The sequence below is a fragment of the Myotis yumanensis genome, unplaced genomic scaffold (assembly GCF_028538775.1).
Source record: "Myotis yumanensis isolate MYYU_CA2020_CCGP unplaced genomic scaffold, mMyoYum1.0.hap1 SCAF_3, whole genome shotgun sequence".
NCBI lineage: Eukaryota > Metazoa > Chordata > Mammalia > Chiroptera > Vespertilionidae > Myotis > Myotis yumanensis.
In genome coordinates this window covers 205,608,086-205,631,870 of record NW_027223754.1, presented here as the reverse complement: position 1 = coordinate 205,631,870, position 23,785 = coordinate 205,608,086, and the positions used below count along the sequence as shown (strand labels likewise).

The 23,785-nt window shown below is 55.3% G+C and overlaps 1 protein-coding gene across 1 annotated transcript; it reads left to right on the top strand.

Moving 5' to 3' along the window:
• Window positions 1-12,946: 12,946 nt before the first annotated feature.
• MB (myoglobin) lies at window positions 12,947-22,492 on the top strand. The gene is made up of 3 exons (XM_070411008.1): window positions 12,947-13,125; window positions 18,398-18,620; window positions 21,783-22,492. Exons 1-3 carry the CDS (start codon window positions 13,031-13,033, stop codon window positions 21,927-21,929), a joined length of 465 nt encoding a protein of 154 aa, XP_070267109.1. The 5' UTR covers window positions 12,947-13,030; the 3' UTR covers window positions 21,930-22,492.
• The last annotated feature ends 1,293 nt before the right edge of the window (window positions 22,493-23,785 follow it).

Genomic DNA, 23,785 nt, shown 5'->3' with positions numbered 1-23,785 from the left:
GGCAGCCTGGCCAGGAGTGGGCTGGGCAGGGCTGGAGCGGGAGGTGGGGGACATGCGAGGGGTTAGCATCTTCTTGGCTCGCAAGTGACAAACCCAAGTTGAACTAGCGTTGACAAAAAACAGATTGATTTGAAGGCTCTATCCAGCTGGGCTGTTTTTATACCGCAGGCCACAGCCCTTCATTGTGTCATGAAATCAACTTACTGGGTCTCAACGTGCAGTAAGAGAAAATGGCAAGGAACAGAATGGAAAGAATCAAGTGGTGTTATACACAACAAGGGTATGTATTGTTTCATGAAAATTACATGCGTATAGTCATAACACGTGTGTGTGTGTGTGTATCCCTGTGTGTGTGTGTCCGTGTGTGTGTCCCTGTGTGTGTGTGTCCTTGTGTGTATCCCTGTGTGTGTGTGTGTCCGTGTGTGTGTCCCTGTGTGTGTGTGTGTCTCTGTGTGTATCCCTGTCTGTGTGTCCGTGTGTGTGTGTGTGTGTGTGTGTGTGTGTTTTGGACTGCAATGTGGAACGGGTCATGGATAGAATGTGGGAGAGCTCCTGATCTAGCTCACAGATCCCAAGGGAAATCCACACGGTGTCAGGAGCTCTGGGAACCTCAGGTCCTGGGATTAGGGACCCCATCAGAGATCAGAGGTCAGAGGTCAGAGGTCTCTCGCTCTCCTTTCCCCCAAGCCCTGGGCTTTTCTTGGAGTACCAGCCTCAGTCCATCCCAGTACAGGAGGGCTTCCTCCATAACAGAACAGAGCCTGCTCCCACTCACGCCCTCTGTCTCCTGGATTGCAGCTGTCAGGGTGTTCCCCCTCCAGATTCAGTGGGACGAGTCCTTGGGACGGTCTCTCTGGGCTAATGTGTATCCCTGTCCCCTGGTCCTCATGGCCGGGGACTGTGCTTCTCGGACTCCCCAGCCGGGCCACATTCCCTCTCCTGGAAGTCCTCACCGGAACCAGGAGGTCGGAGGGGAAGAAGCCAGGCCCCGGTAAGGAGGGTGCTGCTGCGGACTGTCCTCTCCGGAGGCTCAGGTCAAAGAGCTGGCCGAGCTCCTTGGCCCGGGCCGGGCTGGATGGCATTTTGCAGAGTGGCTTCTCTCCCAGCCAGCGGATCCCCCAGGGTCGGGGACCTGGGTGCCTGTGGTCTGCAGGGCCTGGCTGAACACCCACCTGCCACAGCGGAGGTATCCACTTCAGGATGTCTGCTGAGCTCTCCGGACTTGGGACTTGGGGAAAGATGTCCCGTGGGCATCCCTCCAATATCTCAGAGTTGGTCCCGCGGCATCAGAACTGCCCTCTTGCTCAGCTGGGTGTGTCGTCTTACCAGAGGCTTAGGTATGTGTCCAAGGAGCTGCTGGGGAGGCTCCCGGGAGGGTGGCAGTGGCCAAGGGTCAAAGTCCCGAGGCCGCCTGAGCCTCGCCAGGGGCCAGAGGCCCAGCTCTGCTCCCCCAGTGCAGTGGCTGTGGGCACTTCCCACACATGGGTGGACAGTCGGACTCCAGCTGGCTGGCCGGGGTCCCCTGGGACCTCATCACCACCGGGAATGTCTTCAGGAGGGAGGAGGCCCAACCTTCGGGAATGAGTGTGGGAGGTGGTGGGCTCCCTTGAAACCACCAGAATGCTGCCCACACCAGGAAACAAGGGAACCCGCTGGGTGAGCTGGGGTCCTTTCTTGGTTCTGATTCTACAATCCACCACCACACTCCTCCTCTCCTAGATGGTGCCTGGGTGCGAGTGGGCGGAGAGGAGAGGGGAGGGGGGTGAAGCCTTCGATCAAGCCTGCTGAATAATACATTTTATTTATTTTTAAAATATACTTTATTGATTTCAGAGAGGAAGGGAGAGAGAGAGAGAGATAGAAACATCAATGATGACAGAGAATCATTGATCTGCTGCCTCCTGCACACCCCACACTGAGGACTGAGCCCACAACCCGGGAATCGAACCACAACCTCCTGGTTCATAGGTCGATACTCAACCACTGAGCCATGCCGGCTGGGCAATACATAATTTTAAAAATCGGAGAAACCAAGATGGCGGCATAGGTTAATGCCGGAGTTTGCTGCCTCGAACAACCACTTCAAAAATACAACTAAAAGACGGAACGGACATCACCCAGAACCACAGGAACGCTGGCTGAGTGGAAATCCTACAACTAGAAGGAAAGAGAAAAGCATACCGAGACTCAGAGGAGGCGCAGTGCGTAAGTGAAATACTAAGGTGCGGAGTGCATGTGGAGCGGGTCGGTGGCGGCGGAGGGCGCGGTTGTTGTTTTCAATCGGGAGGGAGTTTCAGACTCTGAGCTCCAGATCCGGGCGAGTCTCTAGGGACCCAGACTCAAACGGGAGAAGCGGGACTGTCTGGCTTTGGTTGGAACTCGAATGCAGCTTTCTCTCCCAGGACTCTGAGAGGCAGAGCCCCTGGGGACGGATCTGAGAGCAGCCATAACTGCTCCCTCTGCCTGCCCTGTAGATCCCCGGGGACCTGCCCCGCCCAAGCCCTGCACAGAGGCATTTGCCGGATAGCCTTAGGCAAACGCTAGACTAGCACCGCCCTCGAGATCCAGCACAGAAACTCTCCCACTGCAGACACAGCTGACTCTCATAGCCAGTTAGCCTGGAGGTCAATTCACCCCCAGTATTGCCAACAACAATCAAGGCTTAACTACAATAAGACTGCACACAAAGACCACAAGGGGGTGCACCAAGAAAGCGTAAAAAATGCGGAGACAAAGAAACATGACAGAAATGGAGGATATAGAGCTAAAAAAAACGCACTTTTAAAATCTTTCAATAATTTACTAGAAACTGCCGATAAACTTGATGAGATCCTCAAGAAATCTAATGAGACCCTCGATGTTGTGATAAAGAACCAACTAGAAATTAAGCATACACTGACTGAAATAAAGAATATTATACAGACACCCAACAGCAGACCAGAGGAGCGCAAGAATCAAGTCAAAGATTTGAAATGCGAAGAAGCAAAAAACACCCAACCAGAAAAGCAAAATGAAAAAAGAATTCAAAAATACGAAGATAGTGTAAGGAGCCTCTGGGACAGCTTCAAGCGTACAAACATCAGAATTATAGGGGTGCCAGAAGATGAGAGACAGCAAGATATTGAAAACCTATTTGAAGAAATAATGGCAGAAAACTTCCCCCACCTGGTGAAAGAAATGGACTTACAGGTCCAAGAAGCGCAGAGAACCCCAAACAAAAAGAATCCAAAGAGGACCACACCAAGACACATCATAATTAAAATGCCAAGAGCAAAAGACAAAGAGAGAATCTTAAAAGCAGCAAGAGAAAGAGACTCAATTACCTACAAGGGAATACCCATACAACTGTCAGCTGATTTCTCAACAGAAACTTTGCAGGCCAGAAGGGAATGGCAAGAAATATTCAAAGTGATGAATACCAAGAACCTACAACCAAGATTACTTTATCCAGCAAAGCTGTCATGTAGAATTAAAGGTCAGATAAAGAGCTTCACAGATAAGGAAAAGCTAAAGGAGTTCATCACCACTAAACCAGTATTATACAAAATGCTGAAAGATATCCTTTAAGAAGAGGAAGAAGAAGAAAAAGGTAAAGATACAAATTATGAACAACAAACATGCATCTATCAACAAATGAATCTAAGAATCAAATGAATAAATAATCTGATGAACAGAATGAACTGGTGATTATAATAGAATCAGGGACATAGAAAGGGAATGGACTGACTATTCTTGGTGGGGAAAGGGGAATGGCAGATGCAGGAAGAGACTGGACAAAAATCGTGCACCTATGGATGAGGACAGTGGGTAGGGAGTGAGGGCAGAGGGTGGGGCGGGAACTGGAAGGAGGGGAGTTATGGGGGGAAAAAAAGAGGAACAAATGTAATAATCTGAACAATAAAGATTTAATTTAAAAAAAAATTTTTTTAAATCAACAACCAGAGAGGAACCAAGATGGCGGCATAGGTACACACTTGTACTTGCTGCCTCACACAACCACATCAAAACTACAACTAAAAGACAAAAAGGATATCATCCAGAACCACGGGAAGGCTGGCTGACTGGAAATTCTACAACTAGAAGGAAAGAGAAAAGCGCATTGAATCTGGAAGGAAGTGGAGAGGTGCGGAAGTGCGGAGGTACAGAGGTGCACACGGAAATGGGCTGGCAACTGGGTACGCTGTTGTCTTTTTCAATTGGGAGGGAGATACAAGCTCCCAATTGCTCTGAACTCCAGTTCCGGGTGAGGCTCTGGGGACCCAGACTCATACGGGGAGAAACTGGACTGTCTGACAGTGGGACAGGAATGCGAGGGCAGCTTTCTCTCAGAGGTGCTTGCAGCGTTCATTGTTCCTGCATGGGGCCGTGGGACACAGAGACCCCGGGACCTCTCCAAGGCAGAGCAGACTGGCAGCCATTGCCGTTTTCTCTGCCCTGATGATTCCCTGAGACCCCGCCCCACCCAATTTACAACCCCACCCAAGCTGTTAGCAGAGGCTTTTGCATATGAATGGCCTGTTCTTTTGCAATCTAAAACCTAACAAACTGCTACTGGGTCAAAGAGTGCCAAAGGTTCCAAAAGAAGGCCTAAGGCTGGGCAGCAGCCTGCATTGCTTCACAGCTGTGCCTCATCTGGGCACTTCCAAACCCCAAACAAAGAGGAGGAATCTGCAGATCTCTCTGTAGCTCCTGCTGGATGGCCTCAGGATGTGCTGACTTTGCAACTCCTTGGAGATCCAAGAGCCAGTGTACCCAGTGGTCAGTGTGAGACTATACCAGAGTACAACTCTTCACATCCATAAGTGACACACTCAGGGGGCAGACTCAGTGAGCACCAAAGCCCCACTGAAGCAAGTCCTGCCCCATAAGGGTGTCTCCAGCACAGCAGTTCTCCCATTGCACACACAGCTGGTCCTCACAGCCAATTGGCCTGGAGGTCAATTCCTCCCAGTGATACCAACAGCAATCGAGACTTAACTACAACAAGACTGTGCACACAGCACACGAAGGTGTGCACCAAGAGTGTCCACCTCAGTTAACTAGGGAGGCTGAGCCACTGGGCCCTATAGGACACCTAGCACAGAAAGCCACTCTATCAACACAGGGAAGCAGCCAAAATGTGGAGACAAAGAAACATGTCACAAACAAAAGAAACGGAGGAAAGCAAACTACTGGATATAGAGTTCAAAACCACAGTTATTCAAGAATCTTCTAGAAACCTCCGAGAAATTTAGTGAGACCCTCAAGGAAATGAAAAATGACTAATTAGAAATTGAGCATACACTGACTGAAATAAAGAATAATATACAGAGATCCAACAGCAGACTAGAGGACCCCAAGAATCAAGTCAAAGATTTAAAATACCAAGAAGCAAAAAACACCCAACTGGAAAAGCAAAACGAAAAAAGAATCCAAAAATATGAAGATAGTGTAAGGAGCCTCTGGGACAACATCCGAATTATGGGGGTTCCAGAAGAAGAGAGAGAGCAAGATATTGAAAACCTATTTGAAGAAATGACAGAAAACTTCCCCTACCTGGTGAAAGAAATAGACTTACAAGTCCAGGAAGTGCAAAGAACCCCAAACAAGAGGAACCCAAAGAGGACCACACCAAGACACATCATAATTAAAATGCCAAGGGCAAAAGACAAAGAGAGAATCTTAAAAGCAGCAAAAGAAAAACAGTTACCTACAAGGGAGTACCCATATGACTGTCAACTGATTTCTCAACAGAAACTATGCAGGCCAGAAGGCAGTGGCAAGAAATATTCAAAGTGATGAATAGCAAAAACCTACAACCAAGATTACCCAGCAAAGCTATCATTTAGAATTGAAGGTCAGCAAAGAGCCTCACAGATAAGAAAAAGCTAACAGAGTTCATCACCACCAGACCAGTATTATATGAAATGCTGAAGGGTATGCTTTAAGAAGGGGAAGAAGAAGAAAAAGGTAAAGATAAAAATTATAAACAACAAAGTGACAACAAATATATATCAGTAAGTGAATCTAAAAATCAAGTGAATAAAAAATCTGATGAACAGAATAAACTGGTGAATATAATAGAATCAGAGGCATAGAAAGGGAATGGACTGACAATTCTCAGGGGGAAGGGGGTGTGGGGGGGTGAGGAAAGAGACTGGACAAAAATTGTACGCCTATGGACAAGGACAGTGGTGGGGGGTAAGGGCATGGGGTGGGGTGGGAACCGGGTAGAAGGGAGCTATGGGGGGAAAAAGAGGAACAATTGTAATAATCTGAACAATAAAAATTTATTCATAAAAAAATAAAAAGAAGCATATTCCACACACACACAAAATCAACAACCATTATTCAGTTTCCAGTCACAATTGTGAATATTGCCTCACAGGCGAACTAAGAGCGTCTATGAGCAGGTCTTCCTGGTGAGGAGGCCTCCCTGCAGATGGCAAGGGGGAGAGGAGGCCACTCCAGGTCAAGGTGGTCAAGAGAGGCTACCCTGGAGTTGGGCCAAACTGCCTTCCTCACCTCCTTCCTGCTGCCAAGGTCAGAGCCCTGGAGGTGCTGTTCTCACAGCCCAGAGAGGAGGTTCTAGGACAGCCCAGAGCACAGGTTCCAACTCTGCGCTCCCCCCCCCCGAGTCCAAACAGGAAGGCTGCACCTCCCCCAAGGAAACAGACCTGGCTGCCACATGAGCTGCACAATTGTTTGCCTTTGGCTTCTCAATGCTGGGCCATTGTGCTTAATTTTAACTGACCCCGCTAACCCATCCCAGATGGCCGGGAACCCCCTTCCCAGCCCCACCCCAAGCCACAACCACAGCCATTCCTCAGGGCCTGCGGAAGAGTCACCCAAATTCCTAAGTTCAAAGTCATCCCTTATCTGCATTCCAGTCTCATCCATGACCAATCTGCCTCACAAAACTACTGACCCGGCCTAACCTTCTCGGGGTTTTCCTGAATATTCCACATACGTTCTCGGGTCCCTAACTCTCTCACCTTCCTTCAAGGTCCCTTGGATGAATTCATCATTTCTTCCTTTACAATTCCTTTGTACCTTATATCACAGTGAGCAATTATTGAGCACTTACTGTGTACTAGGCGCCATGCTGAGTCCTATATACATGCACCCCCTCTTTTAATCCTCATGACGACATATAAAAAGACAAAAGCCCTGGAAAGTTATGATACTTTCCCTGGGTCACAAAAATAATATGTGGTGAGCCAAGCACCTCATGCAAGCATCAGTTCCAAAGCCGTTACCCCCTGTACTTAAGCGCCTCTGTGACAGTCCTTATCACATCTGTGTGCCCATCCCTCCCTCCGTCACCCCTGACACTCGGGACCTATGTGCTCCCCTGGGTCTCCCCGGGGCTCAGCACAGAGCCTGGCAGCAGGTGAACACGAGTGTTAGAAGTGGACCTGTCACTTCTAAGCCCCTCACCCTGGTTCAGTCACAGGAGGACCTTCCCAGGAGGTCTCACCTCCCACAGCACCTGTCCCCATGCGTCCCCTGCATCCGTTAGGCTTCGGCACACACGGTTTGTTACCTCTGCTTAGGAGACCCTGCAGAAGGCTCTCCCCCTCCCCCCCCCGACCCCTGTACTTTTAGATCCAGCCGATGGTCACCTCTGCTGTCGGATTTTCTCACCCTCCCATAGCCCTTTGCTCAGATCTCTGTCGCGTGCCCAATCCTTTTGGGGAGTTTTCTCCACTCGACATTGAGTCCCTTGAGAGCAAGGACCATGGCTTATCATCCTTTAATAATTTGTCAAACCATTCCTGGTTGGTGCCAGGAATATACAGATGTGAAATGTCCCCGTCCAGGTTGGCTGGGAGGGTGGACCAGTGAACCAAGTAATGTGGAAGGGGCCTAGGCTTTTCTCATTGCTGCCACTAGAGGGCAACAGGGTCTCCCAATTGTCAGCCTTCCAACTGCCTTTGGGTTTCTCCCCCGCGCGCCCCCGCCCCCCCCCCCCCCCCCCCCCCCCCCCCCCCCCCCCCCCCCCGTCCCCGCTAGGAAGCCAAGACCTTGGACACTCAGTTCAATAAAATGAACCTTCGAAGAGCTTACAGACCTGGCCCTTTGCTAGGTGCTGTCATAAAGGTGAGAGGGGGAGCAGGAAGGATCCAAAAGTTAGACCAGCTCCTGGCTGTGAAGCACCAACTCTGCCTGGGATCTAGTTTCATGCTTTTCCTAGCTGTGTGCCCTTGGGCAAGTTGCTTAACCTCTCTGTGCCTCCGTCTCCTTGTCTGTTCCATGGGGCTTATAAACATGTCCGTGCAGAAGGGCTGCTGTGAGGGCAGTGCCCTGGGGTGCTGACAGGGCAGTGCATGTCTGTGGCTTTTACATTTCTGCGTCTGAGGAAGCCCACAGGGTAGCAGTGGAGAGCTGCACCCCAAGGCACAGAGAGCTAAGAAGGCTGCACCTGTGCTGGAGCCAGAGGGGAAGAGGGCACACCTGCTGGGAAGGGGGGAGTTGGGGGAGGACTCCCAGAGGAGAGCTGTTCTGTGAGATGGGCCAGGAAGGGGGAGCGAGGACATGGGGGTGCTGTGGAGGGGGGCCGGGCTCCCTCCAGGTGACAGGTGCGAGGCGGGGCTGGAGGAGCTCTTCCAGGGCAGGGAGGAAAGAGGAGGGGAGGGAAGGCAGTGTCCCCGGGCTGCACCTGTTGGCTGGAATATTGGGCTCCTGGGTCCCTGCCAGCCCCTCCACTAAGCCCCTCGGGGCCTCCCAGAGAGGAGGAGCCTCGCCGGGGCTGTATTTTTAGTTCCCTGTGCCTCCCCAGCTGCTATAAGACACCTCTCCCCGCCCCCACCCCGCGCCTGGCCGGAGGCTCCAGGAGGACAGCTGGGGAGAAGGGGAGCCGTGGTCAGTACGGTGGCTGCCAGGGGCGGGAGGAGTGGGTGGAGGGCTCCAGCGGGGTCCGGGGTAAGCTAGGGGGTCCCACTGCCCCACTGAGGGCCTCAGGCCGGTTCTGTGGCTCTGGGCCCAGCCGGGCTCTGAGCCTGGCCTGGCGCTGGTCCAGGAGGGCAGACCCTTCCAGGGAGGAGCAAGCGGGCAGGGAGGCCTGCCCAGGCTCGCCTCCAAAGGGGCGGCTCCAGGAGGAGGAGGAAGGGAACGGTCAAGGTTGAGGGGACCCTTGGCTTTGAAGAGACAAGATGTTCTCATTCTTTCCATCCTTGGCCCCCTTGGTGGCATCTTAAAGCGTAATCCCTGCGCCCCCATTCCCTGTGGGGAGTTGTTGGTGGCTGAAGGGCTAGCAGTCCCCCCGGTCACCTGGGCTGGAGTTGTGTCCCTTGGAAGGGGAGGGGGCTGGTGCACAGCCACCTGGGGCTCACGCCTGTGTGGTGGGTGCGGGGAGCCCCTGCTGGGGAGTCAGCTCTGTGCCTGTCTGAGATGAGCGGTGGGACTCTCCAGGCACCGAAGCACAGAACGGTCTTGCCCATCAGACAGGCTCCTGGCTTACTTTGCGGGGGGAGGGCACTCAGGTACAGCCCTGGGGTGGTCAGTCTGGACAAGGAAAGTCTTAGGTGAGAGACCCGGTGGGCCTCTGTGTCCCCAAGGAGCCAGCACGGCCAGGACAAGGGAGTGAGTGGGACAGGAAGACGTATTTTGGTTCAATATAAAGAAGCCTCTTTCAAGCGGTAGGTAGTGAGCTCACTGTGCCTGGGGGTATTCAAGCAGATGTTCAATGACGATCTTTAGGAAGAATTGCCCCCTGTAGGGGGAACTTGGACAAGATGCCATTGAGGGCCTCTGTTAGCTTCAGGACACCAGGGCCCTGTAATTCAAACCTCTCTCTCTCTTTCTCTCTCTCTCTTTCTCTCTCTCTACCTTCCTATGATTCTGGAAGCTAGGACCCACGTTTCCAGAGTGGTGAAAGTTGAGGACCCTGGCATTCTAGAATTCTAATTCTGGGTCTCAAGACTTCAGATTTGCAGACTTGAGGATGATTCTGCAAGTCTCAGATTTTCACATTCAAAGCAGTCCATGCTATGAAACAGAAAAAGAAGGGGCAGGTCTGAGTTGGTGGGATCCAGTTTTGCCCTATTGGGTGTCTAACCCACGTGTGTGTGTGTGTGTGTGTGCGCGCGCGTGTGTGTGACATGAGTGTGCAAGGCTGCAGAAAGTTGTGCACACAAAGGCAGTGTGGCCTTCCTATTTCATGCGCCTCCAGCTCTGGCCAATCGAAGGCTGTCACAGGGATAATTATAGCCCCCAAACAGAGCTGGCGACTCCAGGTAGCCATAGCAACCGTTAGGTAACGCCGGCTCTGTTGTAGAGATGTGTAAGTACAAACAGATGCTGGCCCCTTCCTATTAGCTTAAATGGTAAAACTTAAAAGGCTCATCGACTTCAAAGCCGCAGGTTCCCCGCATGTGCCAGCTCATGCCGTGCCGGCCGAGGGTGACAGCTTCCTATTAAACACGTTGGCGCTGGTAAGGAGTTGATGAGATTTTAAATACTCAGGCTGCCCCCAGACAACTCGCGGGCTGGAGGTGGGAGAAGAGCTGCAGGTGCCAGTTGGGTTTTCAGCTCCACCGCTTACCAACCTCCAAATCAGCCCTGCACACTCCTGGGCTCCCATCCAGCAAGTGACCCGAGGCGGGGCTGACGCTGCCAGGGTCTGAGCAGACCCTCTCAGAGCCCCCGCTTCCTTGGGATCCTGGGGCCTGGTGCACAGTGGGCCTCAGCTCCAGGCTGTTGAACAGAATGAATGAATGAATGAATGAATGATGAATGAACAAATGATGAATGGTGGCCCCCTGAAAATCCTTATGGCTTTTTAGCTACTCATTTTGCTGCTGCATTTTCCACTGTTAAAGTTGGATGAGCTCCTGGTTGCCCAGCTGGCATCCTGGGTTAAGGCTTGTGGGTGAATTCTGAGCACATTGTTAGGGACGGGCACCTGACCCGTTGGGTTGTTAGGAACCAGCTGACTCCGTCAATAAATTGGCTCATTGAAAGGATACACAGGGGGTCATTCAGCAAGCGGCAGCCCCTGGTAATCCTCAAGTGGTGATTGGCCGGGCTTTGCCCAGGTCAGCATGGAGGGCCCTCTAGACCCCAGGCGGCAGGGAGGGCTCCCAATGGGGGTTCTTACTCAGGGCTGGTCATGAAACGGACTCTCTCTGCCTCTGCATTTCCTCCTCCCCATCAATTCCTGCCCAGCGCCCCTGCTCGCGTTTTGAAGAGCTCTGATTGCCATAGCTGATAGACTGGCTGTGGGACAGAGCCCTGCCCTTGGCTGCCGTAGGCCGGGTGCCAGCTCTGGGCCAGTCAGCTGAGTCAAGCAGTGAGTTGCGTGGAGAACATGACTGCCAAGCCCTCCCCTCAGCAGGCGCTGGGGCAGGGCAGTTACTTTTAGAACGAGTTATATATGGAGGGTAGTTCTAACTGCACGTCTAATATAGGCCCAGGACGGTCAGCCTGCCTGCTTACATAGCCTCATTGTCCACAGCTGTGAAATGTGCTGATGCTCATGGCCTCACAGGGCTATTGTGAAGACCAGAGGTAATCCCGCCCAAGGAGGCACTTTGTAAACGGTAAAAGCCCATGTACATGGAAGAAAGGGCTGTGTCTACCTCGATCATAGCACGAGATAAACTATACTGTAATTTTATTTCTCATATTCATCTCCCCAAGGAGACTGGGAGTTTGTTGGACACAGGGGTATGTTTTATTTGGTTTTGTGTCCTCTGCATGCAGCACAGTTTCTGACACACAGTAGGTCCTCTGTAACTGTGTGTTGCATGAATGGATGGATGGATGGATGGATGGATAGATGAAGGATGGGTAAATGAATGGAGGGGGTCAGTGGATAGGTGATGGATGATGGATGATGGATGGATGGATGGATGGATGATGGACGGGTGGGTGGATGGGTGGATGGATGAGTGGGTGGAAGGCTGGATAGATGGATCTTGGACAGATGGGGGATGATGGATGGAAGGATGGGTAGATGATGATGGATGGATTTAAAGAAGGCCAATCATCTTCACTTGCCTTCCATGCAAGGCCACCATCATTTTATTCAATGAGCATTTATTCCACTCAAACCTGGTACAAGACACTGTGTGAGGTCCAAGAGATACACAGATGAATAAAACAGAGCCCCTGTCCGCTTGAACATCAGAGTAAAGTATTCAGGGGCCCGGCTCTCTGGGTTCAAATCCCAGCTCTTCCGCCCACTAGCTGTGTGACTGACAAGCTTCCCTAGCTTCCTCTCCGTTAAATGGGGAGAATGTCAGGATGTGTCCTGAGGAGTTACCAAAAGTAAGGTGCTTGGAGCAGGGCCTGGCACCCAGCACAGTCTCTGCATACTAATGGGGGAATCTGAAGGGAAACAAAGACACAGGCGGCAGTGAGGGAGCCATACAATAGGACCACAGGCAGACAAATGGAAGGAGGCCACAAATTGTGCCTTGAGGGGGTACGTCAAGCGAAACTTCCCCGAGGGAAGTATTTGAGCAAGGCCACAAGCCGGTTCTTTGGGTGGAGCGAGAAAAATCCAGACCCCAAGAGGTTATGGGTTTGCCCCAGTCTGCCAGCATAAGCCCATCTGGGTGAGGGGCATGCTGGCAAAGCGGGAGAGTGTGCACCAGGAGACGGACAAGGGCCCCTGCTGCCCAAACCAGTTCCCCTCGCTGGCAGCAGGGAGAGTTGGGTTTCAGGCTTCTGGCAACGGCCTTGGTGGTGCCCTTTGTGTTGGCCTTTGAGAGTCCAGACAGTGGCCCCTCCTCCTCCCCACTCTTTCCACACACACAGCCACCCCCACCCCCGCGTGGCCTGAGTTGTCCTACCTCCCCACAATGGCACCTGCCCCGAAATAGCTTCCATGTAAGGGCCAGAGAAAGGAGGAGATTAGACCCCTGTGTGGAGGTGGGGGCCAGGGGGCGGGGGGCGGGGAGGGAGCAAGCTGTCAAGTGATCTGTGTCAGGCATCGGGAGGGTATAAAACCCCTTTGGGGCCAGGCAGCCTCAAACCCCAGCTGCCGGGACCAGGACACCCAGTTAGCCTACACCTGCTCTTTCTGTCTCCTTCAGACTACGCCATGGGGCTCAGCGACGGGGAATGGCAGCTGGTGCTGAATGCCTGGGCCAAGGTGGAGGCCGACATCCCGGGCCACGGGCAAGCCGTCCTCATCAGGTAAAAGGAAGAGATTGCCTTGTCCTATCACGGGCTTCCCCGAGATCAGGGTGTTTGACAGCAGGTGGAACCTTTGCCCGGGGTCGACCAGTTGGCTGTATTAGTTGAGCTTGTTAACTCACTGCGCCCCCCCTCCCCCTGCCTCATTTGGTTCTCCTTTGCTTTTAAATGTCAGAGATTGGAGTCAGAAAAGGAAAGGGATCCATCTCACACCTATGTCTGCAGTCGGGAAAAGCTTGATACCTTGAGCCCACCACGAGGAATTATAGACAGTTAACAGGGGCCCCTGAGGGACCTCATCCAGCTGCCTCACTTATTAGATGAGGATAGAAAGGACCTGAGAGGGGATGACATCCCCCACCTACCCACCCCCTGTCACAAGTCCATTGAAGTCTGTAAAGTCGCAAGGTTAAGATATGGCCCTCAAGATGAGACATGTAGCTCTAGAGCAGTGGTTCTCAACCTTCTGGCCCTTTAAATACAGGTCCTCATGTTGTGACCCAACCATAAAATTATTTTCGTTGCTATTTCATAACTGTCATGTTGCTACTGTTATGAATCGTAATGTTAATATCTGATATGCAGGATGGTCTTAGGCGACCCCTGTGAAAGGGTTGTTCGACCGCCAAAGGGGTCGCGACCCACAGGTTGAGAACCGCTGCTCTAGACCAAGCTTTGCCACTGAGCGGTTGTGTGACTTCTGAGCCTCGATTTCTTCGCCTACACAAGGGGAAATCCCAATATCTACATAATCGAGTCAAAGTGAGAATGATATAAGATGATGCTGGCAAGGGGCCCAGCACTCTTCCTGGCATATAGTGAGTTGCAGAGTTCATAACTGCTACAGACGAAGCCCAGCCTAGAGCCCTTTAAGTATTATAATTAGAAAGCAGGTGACGGGGGCCCATAAGTGGCTTTTGCCTCCGAGTATGTCTTGAATCTGAGCGCTCAGAGTGGTGTGGTCTCCACACACCTTGCCTCCGACAGCAAGGGGTTCCCAAGTAAACCAAAGAACAAAGAATTCCAAGGTCTGGATACAGGGGTGGCTGGTGGCCTGTGAATGGAACTTCGTTTCCCCTTGCCCTCCTCCCCAAACGGGGATCCAGTCTCCTCTTCTCCCGGCCCCTCCCTCGTGCCCGGGGCAGCCCAGGTCAGACACCTGTGTCAGCCGGCGTTTCCACGCCTGGGAGGAAGGGGCTGCGGGGTTGCCACTAGCGAGTGGATCGTCCTTCACACTTCAATTCACAGATGAATTCCTCCTTCGTTCTGAGCCAGGCCAGGTGTTCCTCTCCCCTCAGGTGCCCTTGCGCTCTCTCCGGGCCTCACCCACTTCCAGCTCCCACTGGGAGAATGGTGGGTCCTGGGCGCCCTTGGTGGTCCACGCTGGAGACACGGAGGAAGAACGGTCAAGGGAGTTCTCTGTTGCCTTTCTCCTCCTGTCGCTGTGGTCTGGCTGCTGGGCTGCCACAGGTCCTGTTGGATTGGACAAAAGGCTCCCCCCCAGGTTGACATCAACTCCTCAGCCACCAATTTGCTGTGTGACCTTGAAAAGGTCACCACTACTCCTCTCTGCTTCCTATTGGTTGAGTGAAGGGGGTTGCCATGGTCTCAGAGACCCTTCCCTTCTTGCGCTGGCACTCCCCAAGTCCATGGTCCTCCCTGCTGCAGGAGAGCAGGCGGGGAAGTCGGGGTGCGAGACCCGTGTGCAGAGCAGGAGTCTCCAAGGTGCTCTGGGAGCCGCCAGCCCCGAGGCAGTCCCTGGATGTTGAAGGAGACTCGGGGCATGGTGTCATCAGGGGAAGCATTTCCTCCCTTCCCAGGGTGGCTCGGAGAGTCCTGCCACGGGCCAGGCGCCAGGGACAAGACGTGATGCCTGAGGCTCGTGGCTCCTTAAGAATCCAGAGAGCCTGATGCCCTATCACATCCGAGGCTGCGGGACACGCAGAGACCATGCCAACTGGTTCTGCCTGCTCAGTGGGGGGTGGGGGAGGGCAGGGAGAGGATGCTGGCTCCCAGGCCTGCCGGTGCCCCGGTGTGACCTGGCCTCTTGGTCCTGCCCCAGATGATGAACCTGGAAGGTCACGTCTCCCACGCCTCTGGTTACCAAAGAGGGCAGTTGGCTTCAGCTGGGCCTGTTACTACAGCTGAGGGCTCTCGTGATCATGTTCTCGAGCAGTGGTTCTCAACCTTCCTAATGCCTCGATCCTTTAATACAGCTCCTCATGTTGTGGTGACCCCCAACCATAAAATTATTTTCATTGCTACTTCATCACTATAATTTTGCTACTGTTATGAATTGTCATGTAAATATCTGATAGGCAGGATGTATTTTCATTGTTACAAATTGAACATAATTAAAGCGTAGTGATGAATCACAAAAACAGTATGTAATTATATATGTGTCTTCCGATGGTCTCAGGTGACCCCTGTGAAAGGGTCGTTCGACCCCCAAAGGGGTCGCTACCCACAGGTTGAGAACTGCTGTTCTAGAGCGTGAAAGCTGGGGGGCCGTTGGAGCGTCTGGTTCCAGAAGCGAGGGTTCAGGAGGAAACGGCCTGAGCATCTCAGTCAGCCGGGGGCAGCTGTAGGCAGAGCCCCACATTCCTGACCCTGACAGTTACACTGCTGCTGTGGTGCAGGCTGATGGGGGTGGCGATGGAGGTGATGATGAGATGAGGGTGGCGATGCGACAGAGGTGATGATGGTGGTAGAAATGAGGACAGTGAATATTGGAACCGTACACACTGACTGCCAGGCCCTGTGTCAAGTGTTTCCCAGATACTAACTCGCAACGTCTTTATGAGATTGAAATGATGATCATCGCCAGGTTCATCAGAGAGGTTAAGTAACTTGCCCAAAGCCACACAGCTGGAATTCAATTCCAGGCAGCGTGCACTCACCGCACCTGGTCTCACTGCTGTGCGATACTGGCCCACGGTCCCGGCCCAGCCCCGCTCTGGTTCTTTGGTGCCGGTGCAGAGAAGAATCCTGCAGGTCCGCCGGGTCCTCGGTCTCTGGGGGGGTGTCTGGCTGGCGTCCGTTCAGCGGACACGGAAACCGGCCTCGTTTCTCTCTGACCTGCCTGCAGACTGTGACAACCAGGCAGGTTGGAGATGGAATCGGAGGTGAAAAACCACAAGGCCAGGGGCGTTGCTGGAACGCGAGGGAAAACGCGGCCACCCATTTCCGAAGACGAGGTGCTTCGGCAGCTCATGCTGGGGGTTGCTCCTGTCAGGCGAGTCCGGTCTGGCCTCTGCGGCTGTGCCGGGGACGCTCAGCTGCGGGCACTGAGAGCCGTGGGCACTCATTAGACAAACCCTCTGGTACCGTGAGAAACAGATCCGGGCTCCCTCTGTGCCAGCTGTGCTCAGAGCAGAGGCTGAGGTGGGGTCCTGCCTTAGAATTCGGAGGCTGAGAAATCAGATGGTTGAGAAAGACCCAGAGAGGTTGAGTGGCTTCTTTAATGTCACACAGCACATTGGAGACAGCTGGGGCCAGAGCTCAGCTTCCGTGATTCTCAGTCCCAGACACCTGGCGACTCCCAAAATGTCTGAGATCCCTGTGGGTCCCAGGTCGTTGGCCCCATTCTGCCCCAGACAGTCTCCCCCCATCTCCCCTCATCGGGCCCCGCCTGAGGGTCCCAGGTCGTTGGCCCCATTCTGCCCCAGACAGTCTCCCCCCATCTCCCCTCAGCGGGCCCCGCCTGAGGGTCCCAGGTCGTTGGCCCCATTCTGCCCCAGACAGTCTCCCCCCATCTCCCCTCGTCGGGCCCCGCCTGTGGGTGCCAGGTCTCACTTCTGTCAGCAGGAGTTCCAGGATCATCGTCACCAGATAACGATAGCCAGGAGTATGGACCCTCGGGCGGAAGGTGCCAGAGAGGAGCTGTCAGTGACACTCGAGGCTTGGCCGGGGCCCCGGGGTGAGGTGGTGACATTGAGCTGGGCTGTGGACAGCCCCGGGCTTTCTGGGCGAGCCGGGGGTGCTCCCGGGAAGGGAGGGTCCCTGTCGGTGCCGTGTGGAGCGTGCTTGTGAGTGCATGCGTGTGCGTGCATGTGAGCACAGGTGTGTACGGGGAGACACTTATACTGTGTCCACAGTTGGGAGGAGAGGGAGCAGGCAGATGGGGTTTCTCCTCCACACATTTCAGGGGGCACTCGAGGGAGAGAGCGCCCGTTATGGAGCCGCCCAAGGTTGGGCTCGGGTCCAGGTTCTGCCACCGACTGGCCGCGTGACCCTGGGCTGGTCGCCTGCCGCTGTGGCCTTCTGTAGGCCCAGGAGTGAAGTGGGAAGTCACCCCCACCCAGGGCCACCACGACTCCCTTTAGCCACCACCAGCCTTTTCGCAGCAGGAAAGACAGGTCCAAGGCTGGAGGCACCTGCTCAGGGTCCCAGGCAGGATCCCTCTGTGGCCAGCTCGCTGGGTCCCTGGCAGGAGCGAGGACCTGGTCTTTGGCGGGTGGCTCCCACCAGGGCCCATCGCCATCTGTACTGTAAGGGGTGTCAGAGGTGCAGGGAAATCAGAGTTTGGGCTCAAAATAAGAGCCTTCTGAGCCCGAGAGCTGCTCTGGGTGGCACGGCTCTCACAGGGAGTGAGCCTCCCGTCGCTGGAAGTATGTAAGCAGCGCAAGGATGAGCCCGAGGCAGGAAGCTGCAGAGGTGGTCCCCAGCATGGATGACATTTTGAGTCACTCAGTCCTGCCTTCAGTCTGACTCTGCTGCCCTCCAGCCCTGGAATATGGGACGAGGACTTCACACCTCGGAGCCTGTTTCCTCACCTGTGACGTGGGGGTACTGTGACCCCAAGGGCAGTGCAGGTGCAGAGCCGAGCACGGGGCCTGCACGTGGCAGGCGCTCAACAAAGCCAGCGTCCTTTGGCCCCCTCCTCTGTTCCGCCCTTGATGCTACTCTGACCTCTACTCTCCGAACCCCTTAGAGAAAGCTGGGGTGAGGCCAGGGTGCAACGCAGCGGAGCTTTTCCTTCCTGCCTCTCAAGTAACAAGGGAGAAGAGGAAGGCATGGAAATTCCTAATGGCAAGCATTTCTACAACACGCAGCACATGTGACCTCATTGAATCCTCACTGCACTTCTATAGGCAGGGGCCAGTTAGCCCCATTCCCCGGATGAGGAAGCTGAGGCACGGGGAGGTGAAGGGACTTGCCCCAGGTGACACAGCTGGGAAGCGGGGGAGTCTGGATTTGAGCTCAAGTCTGGCCACCTCCACACCCCACTACATGCTCCCGCGTCTGACTCCAGCCCTCCTTGTTCCCACAGTCTCTTTCGGGGGCACCCCGACACCCAGGAGAAGTTCGAAAAGCTCAAGAACCTGAAGTCGGAGGATGAGATGAGGGCCTCCGAGGACCTGAAGAAGCAGGGTGCCACCGTGCTCACGGCCCTGGGCGGCATCCTCAAGAAGAAGGGGCAGCACGAGGCGGAGCTGAAGCCGCTGGCCCAGTCCCACGCCACCAAGCACAAGGTCCCGGTCAAGTACCTGGAGGTGCGGAGCGGGGGCCAGGGGCAGGGGGAGAGGATGGAGGGAGTGATCTCAGAAGCTCTGCCACTAACGCGCTGGGTGACCTATGTCACTGCTCTCTGGGCTCCGGTCTCCTCATCTGTAAGGTGAGCTGGCACCCACTTGGCCTTCCTCCTGGGGTCACTGAGATTGTATATATTTCTCTCCCAAATCAGTATGTCGTTACCAAGGAAGCAGGGGAGAGTGGGGATCAGGTGCACAACTTGCACTCTCCACAGGTAGGTGCTCTTATCATACCCACTCGACAGATGAGGAGACTGAGGCACAGAGAGGTGAAGTAGCTGGTGCGTGGTCACAGAGGTAGCCAGTGGCAGAGCCAGGATTCAGTCGAGGTCTGTGCCCCTGCAGAACCCCGGCTCCTGACCCGGTGCCACTGGGTGTGTGACATGCAGGACTCTGTGGCTGGAGCTCAGCAGCTGGGGCTCAGTTCTGGGGCAGGGTGGCCAGCAGGCTGGCTCTATTGGTTCCAGCATATTTACAGAGGAAGCGACAGAGCCTCAGGCGTCCTAGGGGAGGAGGGGACGTGGTGACAGGGAGCACTAGGAGCTCGGGGACAAAGGGCTGAATGGATGGCGCAGCCCCTGGGGGCAGGAACGGCAGGCAGGCTGGTGTGCAGGGAGCGTAAGGATAATGGTGATAGGATCAACCTGAGTCACCACATGGAATTCTCACAATCACACCCAAAGGTTAGGAGCCGCATTCCGTGTCTCCTTTCCTCTCACACAAATGAAGTGCAGAGGGAGGGAGTCAGAGCTGGTAGGAAGCCCCAGGGATAGAGGCTCTTTCTGTTCTGCCCTCCAGAGTTGACTCACCGTCCAAGGTGGCTGCTAGAGCTCCAGCCATCTGGTCCAGATTCTAAACAGGAAGCAGGAGGAGGAGAGGAAGGCTCTGGTTTAAGGAGTCTCAGAAACCTCATCCAGCAGTGTTGTGCACACTCTGTTGGCCAGGCGTTGGTTATAAGACCACCCCTGTCAGCTCGGAAAACTGCCGAGTGTAGTCTGTTGCCACTCCAAATACAATTAGAAAACGGACACTGGGCAGGCGATCAGCAGTCCCTGCCCCAGGCAGGTACCTTTTTTTAAATCCCCGTTTTACAGATTTGGAAACTGAGGGCTCAGAGAGGTTAAGCAGATTGCCCAAGGTTGAACAGCCCGTCAGCCAGGAGGTATAGCTTGATCTGGGGTACTCTGGAACCCACGGTCTTAATCCCTGTGACACAACATCCCCCATCAACCACCAGCACCACCAACAGCCAGCGCCTCATCTTCCTGAACCCCTACGGGCCCCCCGCCACCCAGTCACACGCAAACTATCCTGCCTTGCCCACGGAGCGTCACTGCCTTTGAGATCAGCTCACACTGTGCTCCCCGCCCTCCCCACCTCCTCCTGCCAAATCCCTGTCCGTCATGCAACGCTCAGCTCCAAAGCCACCGCCTCTGTGCTGGGCAGTCAGCTGCTCCCTCCGCCAGCCCTTCCCCCAGCAAAGGCGCTTGATCCTCCTCCTGTCATGTCACCTGCCCAGACGTGTTGTAATTTATTTCTATACCCAGCTGTCCCCCGGCTGGGACTGCACTCCTCAAGGGCAGACCCGGGCTCTCTCCCACGGCCGAGCCCCAGTGGCCTGTGGTGGGCTCACCGGGCAACGGAATGACCCATCCCTTCTCCAGGGACGAGGACACCGAGGCTGAGAGAGAAACCCAGGTAGCCAGGTCGGCACCACCAGCTAGCGGACTAGAGCCCAGGTCGATGCCGACGAGCGTCATCTGCTATAAACAGTTAGGACTGAGCCCCATGAATGCTCTTGGCCTCGCTGAACTCTTGCTGCGTCTCACCTGGGAGTGAGGGGCCACTGTCTTTTCTCACCTGTCCAGCTGCCCCAGCCCACAGCTTTCCAGGCGTTAGTGGCTCTGCCGTAGACTCGGGAAAGGCTGAGCTGGGGAGCCTGATGGCGTCCTTGAAGTCCCCACACTTTCAAGGGCAGGGCTTGCTCTCTGCACCCGCAGCCACACTGCATTTTGTTGCATTTATAACATTAAAGGTAAACGTGGCATATGTCCCCAAATCAAGGCTCAAAGGCAGGTGTTTTCTGGGTGTGGAAACTTGCTCTTCTTGAGGCCTCCCTCAGCGCGCTCCTCCTCCCCCCGCGCTTTCGGTCACTTGCACCCCCAGGTGCCCTGAGAAAATGGGAAAACCCCGACCTCGGTGCAGCCCCTGGCTCCATCCCCGGCTCCAGCTGTTGGTCATCCACAGCCCCCTGGGTACAAGCTCCAGCCCAGACCCCGGTCTGGCCCCTTCCCGGTCCGGGACTCTGTACACGACCCCTGGCCGACGCGTGGCTGACATCAGACTGAGGAGCCGTTGCAAAGGTGCAGGAGATTTTTCCACCCGAGACCCTCCAGCCCGTAGCAGCCTGTGCTGTAGATGTCCCTGCCTCCGTGTTCCTGGCGGTGGCACCGTGGTGACGGTGAGGCCAGTGGGCCAATGGGAGACGGGACTTGCCCGGGGCTGAGCCCCGCGGGCCGGGTCCCTGTCCGCCTCTCCCTCCTTCCCTCCCACCAGTATGTTTGAGCTGCAATGCTGTGTTGGGCACAGGAAATGTGATGCTCCGTACCCTGCCCCCCGCCCCCTGCGCCCCCAATAGGCTATTTAAAGCAATGACCACACTAAGCCATTAATGCAAACATTAAATACACGCAAATGGAGATGGTTTCTTCCTAGATTTCCTGATTCCAAAATGCTGGATAAAATCACAGACCGTGAGCACCCCCCACCCCCACCCCCACCCCGGGAGTGGCCGTGCCCGGAGCTCTCTCAGCGCTGAGGCTGGGTCCTCGTCCTGAGCACCAGCTGAGGGTAGCGGGTGAGCCGGCCGCCTGGCTACAGGGTCTTGGGCATTCGGCGTCACCTTTCCTCATCTGTGCCAAGATGGGCCTCAGTTTCCCCATCCACCCCTGTCTCGGGTCACGGGGATCAGAGGAGTCAGTCTGTGGAGACCACTCAGAGGTGCCCAGTGTATAGTAGGTGCTGGACAAGTGGCGCTGAAGAAAGAGACCGGCTGGGCCTGATTCCTACCCGGCTCCTGGCTGGCCCGGCCCCTGACCTGCCCCTCTCGCCCCCTCCCTGCAGTTCATCTCGGACTCCATCATCGAGGTTCTGAAGAGCAAGCTCGGCGGGGACTTCGGGGATGATGCCCAGGCCGCCATGAAGAAGGCCCTGGAGCTGTTCCGGAACGACATGGCTGCCAAGTACAAGGAGCTGGGGTTCCAGGGCTAAGCCCCCCGAAACCCCCACGCCCACCCCCACCCCCCTGGGCCCAGGCTGCAGGGCAGGGTGGGGACCGAATCTCACATAGTTGTGTAGAGTTTGCTTCTGCTGTCTGTTTTGTGTCCGAGCGGTGGGTGGGAGCGGCGGAGGGGCTGGGAGCGGGGCGGGCAAGGCGGCTTCGGGGCGGGGCTCCCCATGGGGGAGCATCCCCGTGGGAACAGGGAGAAGTGTGGCAGCGGCTCACTGGGGCCTGCAGAGTTTGGGTTGTACTTACCTCTCCTCTCACTTAAACCCCAACCCAATTCCTTCCAACCTCCAAACTGACCCACCCCTGCATCCTCACCTTCCACCCCAAATCTAAGCTGTAAACGAAGCCCCAGCCACGGTCCCCCTCTGGCCCATCACCCGGCCCTGAGACAGCGGGATGTCCCTTGGCAAAGAGAAGGAGGTCTGGGCTGGGTGGGACAGCCACACCCAGCCCCTGGGAGGCGTGGGGTGCCCAGGACAGCCGTGTGCCCTCTGAGCTGATGGAGGGACTCACCTGGTTTAATAAAAGACTCTGTTACACCACCGTTTCCGCCCGGAGTTTTCATCCCTCAAGCAGGTGAAGGGGCTCCCAGGGAGGCGGGTGGGAAGGCGGACAGTGGGACTCAGTGTGCGGAGCCCAGCGGGGAGGAGGAGGGCCAGGGGGAGGCGTGGAGGGCAGGGGAGGTGGGGCGGGGAACTGCTTCCCGTGGGCCCCTACCCAGCGGCAGGGACAACGCTGGGCTCAGGGAATGGAGGGGGAGCCTCGTCTGGTGGGGAAAGTGGGCCGCTCAGCAGACCTTTGTCACTTGGGCTGCTCGGTGCCAGGAGCAGGGGCACAGAACCAGGGGAGATGGCAGGTCAGAACAACGGAAGCGACAGGCCAAGGACGCTGGCTCATCAGTGGCAGCGCTGGGCTCAAGTGGTGGCCTGGGAGGCGGGGGGCCTCCAGCAAGGGAGATAGCTCGGCGGCCAGCCCGTGACAAGTGCTGACCTTCTGGCCACAGAGAAAGGACAGACACAGGGGAACAGCTCACACACACGAGCCAAGAGACAAAATCCATATCTACCAAGGTCAAGTGCTCGGGCGGAACCCGTGAGTCTGACTTCAGGGACCCAGAATAAAACGCTGGCAGGTGCCCGCGGCAGCCAGGAAGCGGGCTGGAGCGGAGGCCGAGGGCAGGGGCGTGGACAAGGGTCTGGTGGTCAGGGTCCCTCTGGGCGCTTAAGCCTTGAGGGCCTTGAATAGCATCCAAGATTCAAAGCACCAACTCGGGGAGGCCCCATCAATTTCCAGGGGCTCCCGGGAAGCAACCCAGTGGCCCTGCCCTTGAGGTCCTTGCCGGGGCTCAGCCCCCTGGAATGAACTCGACCTCCCTGCCCCCCACCCCAGCCCACACCAAGGTTCATGGCCGCTGAACAGGGCAGAGCTCATCCGCCCAATGCAGACCCGTCTCAGGTCCTGGCAGACTCGCTTGCCAGGCCGTGTTGCAGCATCAGGTGACAACATTAAAGGGTCCACCTCCCTCTGTCTGCGTCTGCATCTGCACCTGAGCCCGGCTTGGGACCTGGATGATCTCGGAGGAGGTGGGAGAGAGGAGAGGGGAGGGCATGGGAGAGGGTGCTTTCTGATCTTGGAGCCTGGAAAAAATTCCCTGCATTTATAGTAATTCAATCGAACGCCCAGGCCCTGGGCACTTCTGCTCAGGCTACGTGTGCAGGATTTAAAGCGGAGGAGGCTGGTTCCTGCCCCGAACCACTGACAGTCCAGTCCGGGAGACCATGTGCTCGATGACTGAATCAGGGCAGAAAGCGATTAGGGATGCAGAGAAGCGCCCGCC